The 16,677-nt window shown below is 50.7% G+C and overlaps 1 protein-coding gene across 1 annotated transcript in view; it reads left to right on the plus strand.

The window, feature by feature from the left end:
• Nucleotides 1-16,677, plus strand: part of PLXNA4 (plexin A4) — a 489,083-nt gene that overhangs the window by 371,326 nt on the left and 101,080 nt on the right. Inside the window, exons 5-9 of the mRNA XM_018046916.1 lie at nt 669-769; nt 11,106-11,229; nt 11,892-12,045; nt 13,276-13,375; nt 15,747-15,861. Of these exons, the coding sequence (XP_017902405.1) occupies nt 669-769; nt 11,106-11,229; nt 11,892-12,045; nt 13,276-13,375; nt 15,747-15,861 (594 nt within the window). The remainder of the gene's footprint in view (nt 1-668; nt 770-11,105; nt 11,230-11,891; nt 12,046-13,275; nt 13,376-15,746; nt 15,862-16,677) is intronic.

Consider the following 16,677-nt stretch of genomic DNA (forward strand, 5'->3'; position numbering starts at 1 on the left):
TGAAGATAAAGTTTTGGGGTTGGAGAGGAAGCCTCTAGTCATGAAGAGAGTGTGGGTAGGAAGAGAAATAGCAACAGCTGCTCTTTAAAAGCTCCAGAGTGAACAACTCTGCGAGCCAGTTGGCCAACATTATGAGAAAGAGAGAGTGGGCAAATGGCAGCATGAAGCGAGTGGATTACACCTTGTTACAGAGAGAGAGGAAGGTACTGGACTTGGGTGCAATGCTCTCTGGAACCACAAAAATGATGAAACCTGAAGGAGAAGGTCTGGGAATGGGGGTGAAAGAGAAACGAATGGAGAAAGAAGAAGCTCCTATGTTGATTACATTGATAAGAGAAATGTGTGATGAATTGCATGTTTGTAGTGATATTTGAGGGTTTGGATGGTGGGAGAATTTAAATGTACAGGATATAAATATCTTTGATAACAATGTGATATAAATTCTTTGGCGTCTATTCCCAGAGACTTCTAAGAAAATAACCAGTGCTTACGTGGCCATCTGCTCAAATACGATCCCTCCAGGTCCCTTTCGGGTCTGGGGTTCTAGGCCCCTTCCTGCTACGGCACAGTCTTAGATGATACACCCGACGAGATAACATCAATTCCTGGCAGACTCCAGGCTGTTCTACAAGAGCTTGACCTCTGTCTCTCCTGTGGTCCTGCCCTAGCTCACCAGAGTCCCCGTGGAGTCCTGCGGCCAGTATCAGAGCTGCAGCGAGTGCCTTGGCTCGGGCGACCCCCACTGTGGCTGGTGTGTGCTCCACAACACGTGAGTACCTCTGGGCATTTTCCTCCTGCTTCCCGCATCCCCAGGTAATTCTCTTCCTCTTCATCTTCTCCTCTGTCGCTGCTCTCCTTCGATTTGACCTCTCTCTTCTCTTCCTCCCTTTTCTTACTCTTCCTCCCTTGTATCCTTTGTAAATCTTATCTCCCTTCTTGTGTTCTGACTTCACTTTAAATTGTTAACTTCCCGTAAAAATGTATGGAAATGTCAACGTGGGAATGGTGATGAGTCAGGATATGGGGTCACCTGGGATCATTACACTCTAAGGGGCTGGAGGGAGATCTCTGGACATTGTGGTTGCAGTTTGACTGCAGACTGACATTCCAGGGCTGAACAGCAAGAAAAAGGCATTGGACTCTTTTTCTCCAGGCTTACATGGCCGCTAAATCATTTATGTGGTTAGTGATTCAACAGTCACTTAACAGACTTCAGTGTCTGCCCAGAATCTTCTGGTATTTGAGGGTTAAGTTCAAGTGTGTAGCACCTAAAGGCTCTCCTTGAGTGAGTGAGTGAAGTTGCTCAGTCGTGTCTGACTCTTTGTGACCCCATGAATTGTAGCCTACCAGGCTCCTTCATCCATGGAATTTTCCAGGCGAGAGTACTGGAGTGGGTTGCCATTTCTTTCTCCAGGGAATCTTCCCAATCCAGGGATCAAACTTGGGTCTCCTGCATTGCAGGCAGACACTTTACCATGTGAACCATCTGGGAAGCCCAGGCTCTCCTTGGGGCTGTCCAAATATTCAACTGGCTGTCAGAGTGCCCTGTGCCCGGCATTATGAGACCAGTGGGTGAAACTCTGCCCTAGTTGGCACTCCCACCTTGTGCCTCTTCCTTGCTGGCTCCATTTGACTCTCCAGAAGTGGAAAGAAGGCAATGGTGCACAGTGGAGGCAAATGGATCCTGAAAAATGAACCGAGGGATGAAAGTAGGGTATAGATAACCACCCAGACATATGGGGAGAGCTGAAAGCCTTTCTTAGTGGGATCCAAAGAATCTTGGCCTTGGCATGGCTGACTGGAAAAACCATCAGTAGTTGGGTCCCACTCAGTAGAACTTGGTCCCAGTCAAGCTTTCATTGCAGGAACCCCAGGCTTCTAGTTAACAGTTGAAACATAACATGCTAAGAGTTGGATATGTGTATGCGTGCATGCTAAGTCGCTTCCATTGTGTCCAACTCTTTGCAACCCCGTGGACTTTAGCCTGCCAGGCTCCTCTGTCCATGGGATTTTCCAGGCAAAAATACTGGACACAAGTACCATAAATTTAAAAAAAAAAAAAGAGAGACTTAAGATTTTTTTACTAAGAGCCTGAACTGTATGTGACCAATGACACTTACCAGTCATTTCCAACTATAAGAAGGTGGAGGCAGGGTCCTGCCTCTCTCTACCCCAGGAGTGCCTCTGAAAGTTAGAGTGACCTATTAAATTCTAACACATCCTCCCCAAAGGGCCCAGGATGGGCAACCTCCCTTCTCTGGGTGACAGCCTCAGGCATCACGAGACCTTGAGTTTGCTAAGGAAAGGTTTGAAAGTCCTCAGGCATATTGTGGGGGTGGGGAAAAATGGAGGCCCATCGACCTACCCTGAAATACACATAGCTCAGAGATGACTGGAAAGCTGGGTAGAGGAGCGTACTCAAAGTTGTGTATCCTAACAGAACAGTGATGCCTGAGACTGGCCGGCATGTAGAGGATGGGAGAGGCTGCATTCAGAAGCCAGATCAGTTCTGATCAATGCAAAAGAGTCACCTGGATGATATTTTACAAGGCAATGGGAAAGTCGTTTTCTTTGTCCCACTCAGTGAGGCCTCTCAGAAAGGGGCTGTGCTCCAGATCCATGCCTTCTTTAGGGGCCTTTGGCAGCTGGTGTTCAGCTTGGCCAAGGTTGGCTCAGCTGCTCGTGGCGTGAGGCTCTCACACCTGGCATCGTTTAAGGGCGATCAGGAAAGCCAGCCTCCTCTGACACTCTATGCCTGTGGGACCCAAAGGCCGGTCTCTGTGTCAGCTTTGATCCTGCCTGGCAATGCCAGCCCGCCCCGCATAGCACGGAGCCCTGTGAGGAGCAGGGGCCTTGAGGCTCTGAGACAGCAGTACGGGGGGCTGCGAGTACTCCCACCTCCCCGCTCTAGAGCTGAGCTAAACGAGAATGACAGGAGCAGGTCCCAGAGGTGACTCCTACCTGGCCTCAGTTTCCCCTCAGTAACCAATACCTGCCTCCTGTCAAGTGGCAGAAAACGGGAGTGGACTGGGTCCAAGGTGAAGTCCGGACAGTTCATGAAAGAGGCCACCAGCCTGCACTGGGAAGCCCAGCTGCTCTCTTCTCAGCGTGGCCTAAAGTAAATGGCCATGGATGTGAACTTTGGGCACCTGCTGCCAAGTCCAAACTGCACATCCCCCAGCTGTGTAGCCACCTGGGGCAGCATCCCAGCTCCAGAGTGCCCTGCCGGCTCCAGGTGTGGTTCTCCGTGACCTTGAGCCTCCTGGCTGTGGGAAGGACCTGGTGCTCAGGGCTGTGCTGATGTAAAGCCCAACTCCCCGGGAGCACTCAGCTCATGAGCATCCTAGACCCAAGCTGCCTGCCCTCTGTGACAATCTGTACATGGATCCTTCCTCCCTCCCAGAGTTAATAACCAGGAGAAACCCCTGCCCCACATGGTAAGGTGGAGAAGAGTGGGTCCCTGGATCTTCTAAGATGCTTTGAATCAGGATTTAACATTTAATTTACATAGAGTGAGATAAATAGATGCTCTGTGTACAGTCTGAAAAATTTTGATCAATGCATAAACCAATGTAATCCACACCCCATCAAGATGTACAATATTCTCTTATCAAGAAAAGCTATGACAAACCTAGACAGCATGTTAAAAGCAGAGACAGCACTTTGCTGACAAAGGTTTGTACAGTCAAAGCTATGGTCTTTCCAGTAGTCACCTACTGATATGAGAGTTGGAACATGAAGAAGGCTGAGTGCCAAAGAATTGATGCTTTCGAATTGTGGTGTTGGAGAAGACTCTTGAGAGTCCCTTGGACTGCAAGCAGATTAAACCAGTCAATCCTATGGGAAATCAACCTTGAATATTCATTGGAAGAACTGATGCTGAAGCTCCAATACTTTGGCCACCTGGTGTGAAGTGCACACTCACTGGAAAAGACCCTGATGCTGGGAAAGATTGAGGGCAGAAGATGAAGGGATAGGAGATGAAGGGGATGACAGAGGATGAGATGGTTGGATGGCATCACCAACTCAATGGACATGAGTTGGAGGGTGCTCTGGGAGATAGTGAAGGATCGGGAAGTCTGGCATGCTGATTTCAGTGGGGTCACAAAGAGTTGCACTCGACTTAGCAACTGAACAACAACTTATCTGGAAAGTTCCCTCATGCCCTGTCTTAATTCTTCCCTGGGGGCCTTTCTTTCTTATTTGCTTAAGTTCGGGGCAAAGCCAGACATTGCTTCTCCTAAATATGCCATTTGCATCCCTTTCATCTGAAACAGATGCCAACTGGGCATTCACAGCTGCGAATTGATAGATGAGGACTCAGGCTGAGCAGGAGGTAAGGGAGCAGGCTGGGGTTGGGCAGAGGCAGTGGGGAAGGACAAGGATGCCAGATAACATGTAGATGCTCCATCGGGGCACCTGAGTTTACTAGGGAGGTGAAGACTGCAGGGGCTTCATCACTTCGGAGGCTCCATGCCCATACACACAGACTTGTCCCTGTATCTCTCACACCAGCCCTGGGCCTCCTGTGCCAGGCACTCTGCTAGGCTCAGGCACACAAAGGGACCCATATTAGACCTTCTGCCTAGCAGCAAGTCCCTGCAAACCAGGCCTGTGATCCAGGGATGGGGTGAGTGTCGCAGTCTATATTAGAATCAGCACGCTTGTCAAGTTTGCACAGCAGGCAAGACCCTGTGCTAAGTGCTGCGATTCCAGCCAGCCCACCCCAGGAAAATCCATGCAAAAGAGCATCGGTAATGGGGTTCCTTGTCATTTCAAGATACGTCCATTTTCTCTGTCACTTTTGCCAACTTTTCCCATGGTTGGAGAGAGTGAGGGGATGGGGAACTCTGCAGGAAGAGAATGACAGCAGGTGTGTGTGTGTGTGAGAGAGAGAGAGAGACAGAGGGAGGGACAGAAACAGATAGAGGAGCAGGAGGAGAGTGAGCATGTGTGAAGCTCAAGGAGGGGCCCCCACCAACAGGTGGCTCAGGTGGCTGAAAGGGCTGTTTGTACCAGCAAGGGCACAGGCGGGCTACAGACTGAACAAGCTTAAGAAATGCTCGTGTAATTGAAACCCTCCCTCCTGTTACTCACCCTCAATCAGGCCTGCCAACCCAGTTACACAGAGGGTCACTCCTGTTGCCCTCTCGCAGGCCCAGGTCCCAGCCCATGGGCTTGCTGGGTTCCAATGCTAACAAAAGCTTCAACAAAGTGGGTATCTATTTGTCCATCACCTTGAGCCTTTTTTTTTTTTTGCAGGGCCTCCACCCTACTGGTCCCTAGCCTATTCTGTCTTGGTTGAAGGAAAGGAAATGCGATAGCCCACCTATAGCCCTGAAGCCCAGCCTTCACTTGTCCTGGGCCTGGAACCCTCCCTCCAACCATCAGGTCCCCAAGCCCCCTTTCCCACTTCCCCTCCCATGCCCAGGCCAAGAAGGTAACGGGATCCCCCGCAGACCCAGCCCCATCGATTGGCCCAGACGTTACCTTTCTTCAGCAGGGTCATCAGCATCACCCCTGGGAGGCTTATGTAACCCAGGACATTGACAGGGGAGAGATAAGATCAGCTTTGAGACAGTCTTTCCCTTCCCGCCCCAGGGACCCCTCCTCTTTGCCAATTTCCTCTCCTGGAAGGATGCCCTCACCAGGATGGCTTGGCATGGGCCACTCTTCAGGACTCACTTTGTATAGCTTCTGCCAAGATGGAACAAAGGAAAGGAAAGGAATGAAAAGATGCTGCTACTTAGAGCAGAAGCAGTGGGTTAAACTAAGAAGAACCTGTCCATGGACAGACCAGGCCTGGGTCAGTCTCCTCCACTATATAATGGCTGTGACAAGAGCCGTCTTACAGCCACACCTTGAAAGTTAAGGAGAAGATGGGCGGGCAACCCCTGGGGGGCCGGGAAGTAGCTCTGACTTCAGTGGCAGTGTAAGCAGAGGCTGTGTGTCTTCCTGCTTCAGGCAACCCCAACCAGCCACACCTTGTCTGAAACAGTCGTGTGTGTGCGTGTGTGTGTGTGTGTGTGTGGCTGCCCCAGGGCTACCTGGGAAAGAGCGAAGAGAGCAGTTTGTTCCATTGTTGATTCTTATTTTTTAGTTGCTAAGTCATATCTGACTCTTTTGCGACCCTAGGCTCTTCTGTCCATGGAATTTCCCAGTCAAGAACACTGGAGTGGGTTGCCATTTCCTTTTCCAGGGGATCTTCCCAACCCAGGGATCGAACCCACATCCCCTGCAACGGCAGGCAGGTTCTTTACCACTGAGCCACCAGGAACTAAATGTCCCCTTAGTCAGCTCCAAACTGATTGCAAAATGCAAGTCCTTTTGTGCCCCCAGGATCTCCAACTTGAATAAGGTTCCTCTTAACTTTTCTATAAAGTTCATTTGAGAGCCCCACCTCCATTCCATTTTTTCCAACTCCTTCATGTTCTAAACACAGATTCCCCAAATATTGCACTTCAAGCATGACCATCGTGAAAGGTTGAGGACTAGGGAATCACCTGTGGGGAGAGGCAAGGAGCTAGTTCTGATATCCGAGTCCTGCAGGTAGACCCACCCTGGAGGGCCTGGGGAGATGGACCAGCAATGATGTATGCCCCCCGCTGACTCCAGTTTGGAGGCTCACCGAGTTCGGACTCACAAATAGCCCCCCTTCCAAATTGAAATTTGCTTGCCCGGCCGGCAGCCCTGGGAGTTAATATTTCTATTGCCGTATTTAGGAATTAATTTCTGGAGAACTTAATCACCACCTCTTTCTCTATCCCTCACCCCCTTCCTTCTTCCATTTCTCTCCTTCTAATTTTCCACTTGGCTGGGAACTCTCCAGCAGTGAAAGTTCAGGCTTAGGGGAGGCGGTAGGAGCTGCTTCATTAGACAGGATAATCTCATTGGAACCACTGACTTGAATAATAACCCCTCCAGGGGCCAGAGCCTTTGTCCCCAAGGGCTTTTAGCATCTCTGGAATGGGGCTGGAGGACCCTCCGCAGAGAAACTGGAGTGAGGGGGAGAGGGAAGAGAAGCTTAGCAGGGTCAGACTCCAATCCCGGGCCTGGACTGTCTTGCCGGGGCCCACTTCTTGCAGTCTGTGTTCGGTGGGGGCGGCCTTGGTGCTGGCAGGAATGGTTGTCTAGAAACTTAAAGCCATACGGCATGCTCTATTTGAGTCCTGCCTGGAAAATGGATGAAGCAGGGTCTTCCGCCATGCGCAAGTTGCCCCCACCATGGAATGCAGAGATGCTTTGGGAAGTCCCTGTAGCTCCTTTGAAGGAAAGATCTAAGCCAGCAGCACCACCTCCCTACCAGGGGTCATAAATGAACCCTTTGCACATTTCCCAGCTCTTGCCTGGGCTAGTGAGGTATCAGAGTGCCAGAAGCACCGAAGCCATTACCCCACCAGACCCTGTAAGAACCCAGAAGGAATCCACTCTTCCCCTCCATTTCCCCATCACTTTTAAGGTCAATTGTCTGCTTTTGGACATTCACAGCTTCCACCCTCACAGGCCCTGAGGGATAGTAGAAATGTCAAAACATTCCTGACACTGACCTTAAACTTGACTTTCTGTGAAGAGAGCTGAGTCCTCAATACCCTTTGACAGCTGGGAGGAACGCAGAGCTACAACCCAGGCTTTTCCTCTTTGCTCCCTGCTGCCCTCTGGGGCTGGCCCTCCCTCATTAAGAGGAAAAGTGCTGTCCCTATCCTTCTCTTTCCATCTTTGATTTGCTCCATGGGCCAGACTGAGAGGAGCTCTGTACTTCCTCATCAGCTGCGATTTGGAGGGCTTGGATGGAGAAGGTGGAGGAGGGATGGGACAGTAGCATTAGCTTTTATTGAGGACTTATTATACATCAGCTGCTGTCTTCCATGCTTTACTCACATCCTCTTTTAGCCCTCATGAATAACCACATTAGGTAGGTACTATTTTGTCCCCATTTTATAGTTGAGAAAACTGAGGCAGCAAGTTCAGTTCAGTTCAGTTCAGTCGCTCAGTTGTGTCTGACTCTTTGAGACCCCATGAACTGCAGCATGCCAGGCTTCCCCGTCCATCACCAACTCCCGGAGTTTACCCAAACTCATGGTGATGAGTCGGTGATGCCATCCAACCATCCCATCCTCTGTCATCCCTTTCTCCTCCTGCCTTCAATCTTTCCCAGCATCAGGGTCTTTTCAAATGAGTCAGCTCTTCACATCAGGTGGCCAAAGTATTGGAGTTTCAGCATCAGCATCAGTCCTTCCAATGAACCACCCAGGACTGATCTCCTTTAGAATGGACTTGTTGGATCTCCTTGCAGTCCAAGGGACTCTCAAGAGTCTTCTCCAACACCACAATTCAAAAGCATCAATTCTTCTGCTCTCAGCTTTCTTGATAGTCTAACTCTCACATTCATACATGGCTACTGGAAAAACCATAGCCTTGACTAGATGGACCTTTGTTGGCAAAGTAATGTCTCTGCTTTTTAATATGCTGTTTAGGTTGGTCATAACTTTCCTTCCAAGGAGTAAGTGTCTTTTAATTTCATGGCTGCAATCATCATCTGCAGTGATTTTGGAGCCCACAAAAATAAAGTCAGCCATTGTTTCCACTGTTTACCCATCTATTTACCATGAAGTGATGGGACAGGATGCCATGATCTTAGAGTAATTTGGCTAAGAGTACAGAGCAGGATGGGATCTTGAAAACTGAAAGCTATAGATGGCTTCCCTGTGCTTGTGCTCAGGGTTAGTTGCTCAGTTGTGTCTGCCTTTTTGCAACCCCATTGACTATAGCCTGCCAACCTCCTCTGTCCATGGGATTCTCCAGGCAAGAAAACTGGAGTGGGTAGCCATTCCCTTCAAAGTGAAAGTTTTAGTCGTGTCTGACTCTTTGCGACCCCATGGACTGTAGCCCACCAGGTTTATCTGTCCATGGAGTTCTCCAGGCAAGAATACTGGACTAGGTAACCGTTCCCTTCTCCAGGGGATCTTCTTGACCCAGGGATCAAACCTGGGTCTCCTGCACTACAGACCTAAATCTGCAGGGAGATGATACATGGTTAATTGCAGGCTCTTGGGAGCCGTGGAAAGATGCAGTCCCATGAACTTCGGGAGCAGTGAGCCATGCAGCTAGACCCTGTTGTGAGATTCTCCCACCCAGGTTCCTTTGTAACCCCTGAAGCAGAGGAGAGTCACCTCTTTTCTGCCTGAACTCTATTTGGTAACTCCTGGTGATGTTTGGGCTGAAAGTAGCTTCATTTTTCCTCTCTTCATAATTTAATCAAAGCCATTTTTCAGATCTACTGATTGCTCTTGGAAATAGGAACTTCAAAGTTGGGGAGTCAGTGAATAATTGAAGTTCGTACCAGCTCTCTGGGTCTGCTGTTAATGGGAGTAATAACACTATTAATAGCGATGTCAGTGCAGACACCCTGGAAAAGTCCATAACATTAGCTTAATGGCTGGAGGTAATGAAGTCCGCGCAGAGGAGCTAGGCTGGTAAATTAACTTCCCAGACTTTTAGGCAGATGCCCTTGTTGCCACGGGTCTGCTAGAGCCGCCCAGGGGCGCCTTGGAGACGACCACACTCTTAGCTGACCTTTCACCCTTGGGATGTGATTTCTAGATGAGTCCTGGAACATTCACGAGTCTCAGTGATATTCAAAGTGCTTCCAGGGGCAGGCAAAAACAGAGATTAGCCCAGAAAAGAAGATTGGAGGAAAATTTTTAACTTGCGTTAAACACAGAAGGGGACATCAGAATGGCAAGGGAAATGGGTTTAGTAGAAGCTTTGGGGAGGCAGAGCACAGTGGGTGAGAATGGAGGGTCCAGAGTTGATCTGTGTTTAAATGCAGGCTTCTCTGATTAGCTGGTGACCTTGAGCAAGGCGAGAAGGAAATGGTAACCCAGTCCAGTGTTCTTGCCTGGAGAATCTCATGGACAGAGGAGCCTGGCGGGTTATGGTCCACGGTGTCCCAAAGAGTCAGACATGATTAAGGACTAAGTGACTTAGCATGCATGTATGCATTGAGCCTGCTTCCCTGATAGTTCAGTTGTAAATAATCTGCCTGCAATCCAAGAGACCCTGATTTGATTCCTGGATCAGGAAGATTTGCAGGAGAAGGGATAAGCTACTCACTCCAGTATTCTTGGACTTCCCCTGTGGCTCAGCCAGTAAAGAATCCGCCTGCAACGCAGAAGACCTGGGTTCAATCCCTGGGTTGGGAAGATCCCCTTGAGAAGGGAAAGGCTACCCACTCCAGTATTCTGGCCTGGAGAATTCCATGGACTGAGCCACTTTCACTAGAGCAGTGACCCTGGGCCACAGAGCTGGAGTCTGAATCTAGCTCAGCCTGGCTCCAAAGCACACACTGAACTTCTACACTCTGCGATTTTAATCACTCCTCCACCCACCCCACCCCCTCGGTCCCTCCTGCTCACTCACATTTACCTTTGTCTGCTGGGCAGAAGGTATGCAGGGGATTCCAAAATAAGTCAGGCATAGTTCCTTCTTTTGAGAAGTTCACACTTGACAGGAGAGGGCTGCATTTAGCTTAATAATTGCCATACAGTCCAAAAAGTTCTAGATGGCAGGAAATGCCCACAGTGCTGTTAATTTCACTTTGGTAGAAGCGGGTTGGTGGGGAGAGGGGCGCCATGGCGAGGGCAGTATGGTTGAACCATGTTTACAGGGATACGAAGAAGTTGGATGAGGGTAATATGGTGAGAGGGGCATCCAGACAGAGCAACTGGGATGCACAAAAGCAAGGAAATCAGAAAGAGGAGAAATCTGGAAGGAACAGCCTTGGTTTGCAAAGGAGAGAGAGGGCGGTGAAGGCTGAGAATGAGGGGAGAGGGGGGATAGAAAGGACTTTCACCTGTTTCTGTGAATGAGGAGGCCCTGAGGGCACTTTGGGGTGACTCTCAGGGGTTTGCATGTGGCAACCAGTGATTGGAATTGCCTTCTTCCAAAGTGGGCGTGATGGAGGTTGGACAGGCTGGTGGAAGGAAACTAGAAGATTAGTCCTGGGCACCTCCTAGTTGCTGCTGGCAATGCCTGACCTCCGTGCCAGCCCCTCGGGGGACCAGGAGCCGCATCCTGAGTCCCCGTGGGTCGCTCTGTCCTCCCAGGTGCACTCGGAAGGAGCGCTGTGAGCGGTCCAGAGAGCCCCGAAGGTTCGCCTCCGAGGTGAAGCAGTGCGTCCGGCTGACCGTCCACCCCAGCAACATCTCCGTTTCTCAGTACAACGTCCTGGTGAGACGGTGGGACGGGATCAAGGGACTTAGGGAAGAGCCCTTTCCCCACCAAAAGGGCCACAGACCCATCCCCACCCCCAGGAGGGCTGGTCTGTGTCTGGCCAGCAAAGCTACCCCAGAGCAGGGCAGGGGTTAAGAATGTGTCCCTGGGGATGGGAGAGGGGAACGTTTGCAGGAATACTGGGGAAGAGGCGCTGTGCATAATGGATAGAAAGGCAGGGAAAACTGAGAAAAGACCTGAAGCGTGCCTGAGACAGGGAGAGTGTGGGAACGCCATCCTGCCTGTGAGATGGGAAGGATGCAGGGCAGAGGGAGAAGCCGGGACACAGGTGCCTGGGTGATTGATGTTCCCGTTTTCCAAAATTGAAGATAATGGAATCATGCCCATCTTTCTACCTACAAATCCCCTAAACAGTCATTTCCATTTCCTGGGCCAACTACATTCAGACGCTAATTTCTTTTTTCTCTGCCTCTTACTGTTTACCTTCTCCATCCGCTCCGTCATAAACTGGGTCTTTTCCTCTTTATGTCAATATTGCCACATGCTTTTCTCTCTTCTCTTTCTGTCTGATCTCTCTTGCCCTCCCTCTTTCTTACTTTATTCCCATTTCTTCTCCCATTTCTCTCTTCTTCTCTCTCCCCACACTGGGCTGTTCACAGCTGGTCCTGGAGACATACAACGTCCCGGAGCTGACAGCTGGCGTCAACTGCACCTTTGAGGACCTGTCAGAGATGGATGGGCTGGTGATAGGCAATCAGATCCAGTGTTACTCCCCGGCAGCCAAGGAGGTGCCTCGGATCATCAAGGAGAACGGTGAGCGGTCCCCAGAGGCAAAGCTGGGTGGTGAGTCTTTCCTCCTGCTGCTTAGACCAGGAGAACTCAGGACAGATGCAGGGGGTTGGGGAGCGGGGAGCACACAGGAGGGGCGGGTTAGAGGAAAGGGTGTACCTTGGTGGGGATGCTCCAGAAAGAGGGGGATGGAGTGTCCCTCCACTGCCTTTGGAATTGAAACCGGGTGAGCATACAGGAGTCAGCCTCACCACGGGTGAGGACCAGTGCCAAGAGGGCGAGGGAGGGAGCGGCCAGCACAGCATCGGAGTGTGCCAGCTTAGAGAGCTTGCTGCAGCATGGGAGGGCTGGCATGGGAGGCGGGATGGGGTGCAGGGGTCATTTGGCTCCTTACCTCCTGCCTGCACTGCAGGGCCTATGACCTTGACTGCTGTCCACACCATCCCCAACCCGCCCGGCCTCCCCAGAGCTGCCTGTCCATGGCCGGCTGCCATGGGAAGGATGGAGTGGACAGAGGCCCAGCGCTGGGAGGCACAAGCCAGCCTGGGCAGCCTGATTCCATGTTGGTCCTCCATTTGGGCTTGTCACATTTGTTCTGAGCTGATTGATTAATGAGGCTCTTGGGGAAGGCTCAGAACAAGGGGCCTGGGGTCAGGGCTGTGAATTAAACATGGGCCTCAGCTCCTTCCTGGTGCCAGCTGAGGAGTCCAGGGATGCCCGCCCGAGTGGAGCCACCAGTCCACCCGAGGAGGGAGTGTCAAAGTCTCCCCTTACAGAAGTGGAAGGGGCTCGTGGGGTGCTTACGTACATGCAAAACTCCTTGTGTGATTTGTGGCAACATTGCCAAGTGCCTACACATTTCTCCTGGTAGCTAGTCAATGCGTGTGTTCACAATTCTGTGCGGCCTGCATGGACATCATACATGTGAATGCACATGTGAATACCTGTCAGAGTGTGTGTGTGTGTGTGTGTGTGTGTGTGTGTGTACAGGAAAGAACCTGGTAAGCAAATGAGAGGTGGATGCTGGGGCTAGAGTGAGGAAGCAAGAAGAGACTAGAGCTACTGTCTGCGGCCATTCTGTTCTTGGATTATTCTGTTCTGCCCTGGACTGGGCCCAGCTGATTCCAAGTCCTTTGAGATCTAAGCACACCTCCTGGGGAGTGGGCTGCCCTTTCCCACGGGGTGTTGCTCTCAGTGGGACCTGACACGCGATTGTGGCCCTCCACCTGACCTCATGGCCGACTCTGCCCACAGGGGACCACCACGTTGTCCAGCTGCAGCTCAAGTCGAAGGAGACGGGCATGACCTTCGCCAGCACCAGCTTTGTCTTCTACAACTGCAGTGTCCACAATTCGTAAGTGCCCCCCAGTCTCACTCAACTCCCTGTTTCTGGGGTCAAAGTTCATCCAAAGATAGGAGGCCCCACCCTTGTTCCATCTTACCATCTGAAAGCCCTGTAAGGTGACCTCTCACCTCCTTCCTCTGGCACCCATGGGGTTAATGGAAGAGGCTAGAATGAGCAGAGTGAGAGCCTGTGAGCTGGGGAGCTCCAGGTCCCTCACCCATACATCTTCTCTGGCATAAACCTGTCTAACCTGATTCACCTTCCACCATCTGTTGAGGAGGGGGTGCTTTTCACCTGCGGAACAGAGCAGCCAGTACCCTAGGTGAGAGAAGGGGTCTGGGGAGCCAGAGGAAGCCCCGTGTGTGTGAGCAGGTGGTCCCACGTCACCTGAAAGCTCAGCTTGCACAGTTTCCCTGCAGAGGGGTCAGGACTCAGCTGGCACGCGTCAGAGGAAGGCTTTGGCCTGGGGTGGGGTCTGGCTCTTGCTCAGGCTCCAGCTCTGGCTCTGTTTGACTGGAGCATCTGCTTCCTGAGGGAAGCCACGGAGGACAGAGGCTCAGGCTGTGGCATCAGGCCAGCTAGTCCACATAGCTATTCTGTGCCCCAGTGTCTTCTGTAAATGAGGACGTGGTAGTTCTCCTCCTGCAGACATCACCCACATACTTAACAGCTGACATGGTGGGGGCTCGGTCCCATTGACTGGTACATGGCTGATTGCTTGCCAGCCCCCACCGATGGCTGTGAGAGCTAAAAGAGCTATTACAAGGGTAGCACTTAGATCCATGTCTGGCCCATTGTTTAGGCACTGTGCACTTTACTGTTATTATATTATTATTATTTCCTCTCTAAAAGGATGGATTTGGACCATACTGAGAAGGTACAAACCTTTCTTTCACCATAGAAACCTTTCTTCAGCTAAAATTAGGTGTGAAAGCCCAAGATACAAAATGAATGGAAGTAGAAGATGGTTGAAAGTTAAGGGCACCTGGAACCCCTCTGTCTAGGAATCCCTCACATCTCACACAGTCTCCAGAAAAGCTCCATGGAACTCCCAGGGTTCCATGGAGCACAGTTTGAAAACCACAGAGCCTGATCTCAAAAAGCTTTGCTGGCTTTAACATAATGTTCCGTCTCCTTCACCATATAGGACAAGCTAGTTAACATCACCAAAGATATTTGGGGCTCTAGGCTGTGGGCTTTGTCTGGTTATGGCAGCTGTGAGTCCAGAGCTTGGCTCTCTTTGGAGCCCCATGTAACAGGCAGCCATTCCTCCCAGCCGATTGGAATTCTCTTCCTCCCTTGTTCCAAAGAGCTTGCCATGGCTTTACACTTAGTGACCTAATCCCTCACTCCCCTTTTGCCTCTCTAGGAAAGTGAAGCTGGTAGATGAAAGCATATTCTAAGTTTCCATTCAGTCTAACAAATGACTTTAAGCTTCCTATGTGCAAGACAGTGTGTCACTCATTAGACAGGGAGGATCAGAAAATAATAACATGCAAAGATTCAATCCCTACCCCCCAAGAATCATGGCCTAGTGGGCAAGCAGATAAACAGGACAGCAAATAAGTAAAATGTAATACAGCAAGACCAGTACTGTCTCAGAGACAGAAACAAAGGGATGAGTGGGATGAAGGTTTCAGTGAGACCAACTCTCCATCAGTCAAAGAAGCAAGAGGAGATGGTGAGGCAGAAGAAATGGTACTCCAGGTAGAAGGACAGCACAGTCTGTTCTTGGCTGAAGCACCAGACACATGCTGGGACAGTGGGCCTGGACCACAAAGGGATTAGCCTGCGTGCCAAGGCACTTAGGTTTGACCTTTTAGAAGAAGGGAACCATGTTGGGTTTTAAACAGGAAGGTGCTTTTATCAAGTTGCCTTGTGTTTCCTGGGGTAATGAGTAGAGGTTGGGTTGCCAATTCTGTAAGAGCTCATCATACTGAGGGGGGCAGCCTCAGGACCTTCCCCTGCCAGGGTGAGTCTATGTCAGCTGAGACTCTGGAGTCAACTGGAATTAAAACTCAATTTCACTGTTTGTCCTAATTGCTATGGGTTCTCTGGATGAGCCCCTCAACTCCAGACCTCACTGTTTCCCTGTTCAGCCAATGTGAGGGCCATCCTGTAAAATTGGAGGGTGGTTGATGAGGTCCTGGGGGATCAGGTTGTCAAGTACCTGACTAAAAGGGAGGATGCCAGAGACTCTCAGCTTCCTGAGGACTTGGAGAGGAAGGGGCTGGGTTTTTAACCAGATCTGCTCTTCCTGAGTGTGTAAGGGTGGTTTCTCCTACCATGAGACTCGTTTTGCTAGGCTCTAGAGTCTTAGGATTTTGGCTTTGGGCACATACAGGTTCTATGATGTGTGCCTTTCCGCCTCTGTGCCCAGGTGCCTGTCCTGTGTGGAGAGCCCGTACCGCTGCCACTGGTGTAAATACCGCCACGTCTGCACCCATGACCCCAAGTCTTGCTCCTTCCAGGAAGGCCGGGTGAAGCTGCCTGAGGTAGGTCCCATAGCCAGAGCCATGAGTGCTGCCTGCCATGAGCAAGGGACACAGAAGGAGGCTTTCCCTTAAAAAGAGGAAACAGGTAAATCCAGGAGGACCACGCCCTCGCTCTCCAACCCTGCCTCTTAAAGGATCATTTCTTGAAAGCAGTAAACAAGCAAAGTTCTCCACTCTGGATCAGTCCTGGGGATTCAGTTACAGGCAGGAGTGCATTCCAGGTCACTCCAGCCGGCATGACCCTCCACACACCAGGTGAGTTCCAAAACAATTCCAGAGATGTGTGTGTGTGTCCTGGAAATAATTGTACAGAGCAGGATTGTATGTAGAGACCTCTAGCTTTCCTTTGGAGCATTTTCCACAAAGCTGAGCTGAGATCGAAGAGGTCAAAGAGAATAAGAATGAAAAGATGGTCACTAAATCTTCCCCCACCCCTGCCAGAGTGGTGGTTCTCAAAGTGTGGGCCCCAGACCAGCAGCATTGGCATCATGTGGGAACATGTAGAGATGCAAAGTCTCCCAGACCAGCTGATGGCCCCTCGGGGCTGAGGCATCTGCGATTCAGCTGCACGGTCCACTCTGTGAATCACGGCCCAGAGTCGGGCTCCACGACCATGGCACTGTTTCTATTCCCTCCTATCTTTATCTTATCCCTGCAAAGTCTTCATCATCATAATAGACATCCTCTATGCCTGTGTTGTTTCCTCGCTGATAATGTAAGCTTTAGGGCAGAGACCTCAAGGGTAATGGGTGTAAAATCACTTTGGAAAAGTCTACTGTTGTTCAAACATGATGGTGCTCTTTGACTCCAACCATG

The sequence above is a fragment of the Capra hircus genome, chromosome 4 (genome assembly GCF_001704415.2).
Source record: "Capra hircus breed San Clemente chromosome 4, ASM170441v1, whole genome shotgun sequence".
Taxonomy (NCBI): Eukaryota; Metazoa; Chordata; class Mammalia; order Artiodactyla; family Bovidae; genus Capra; species Capra hircus.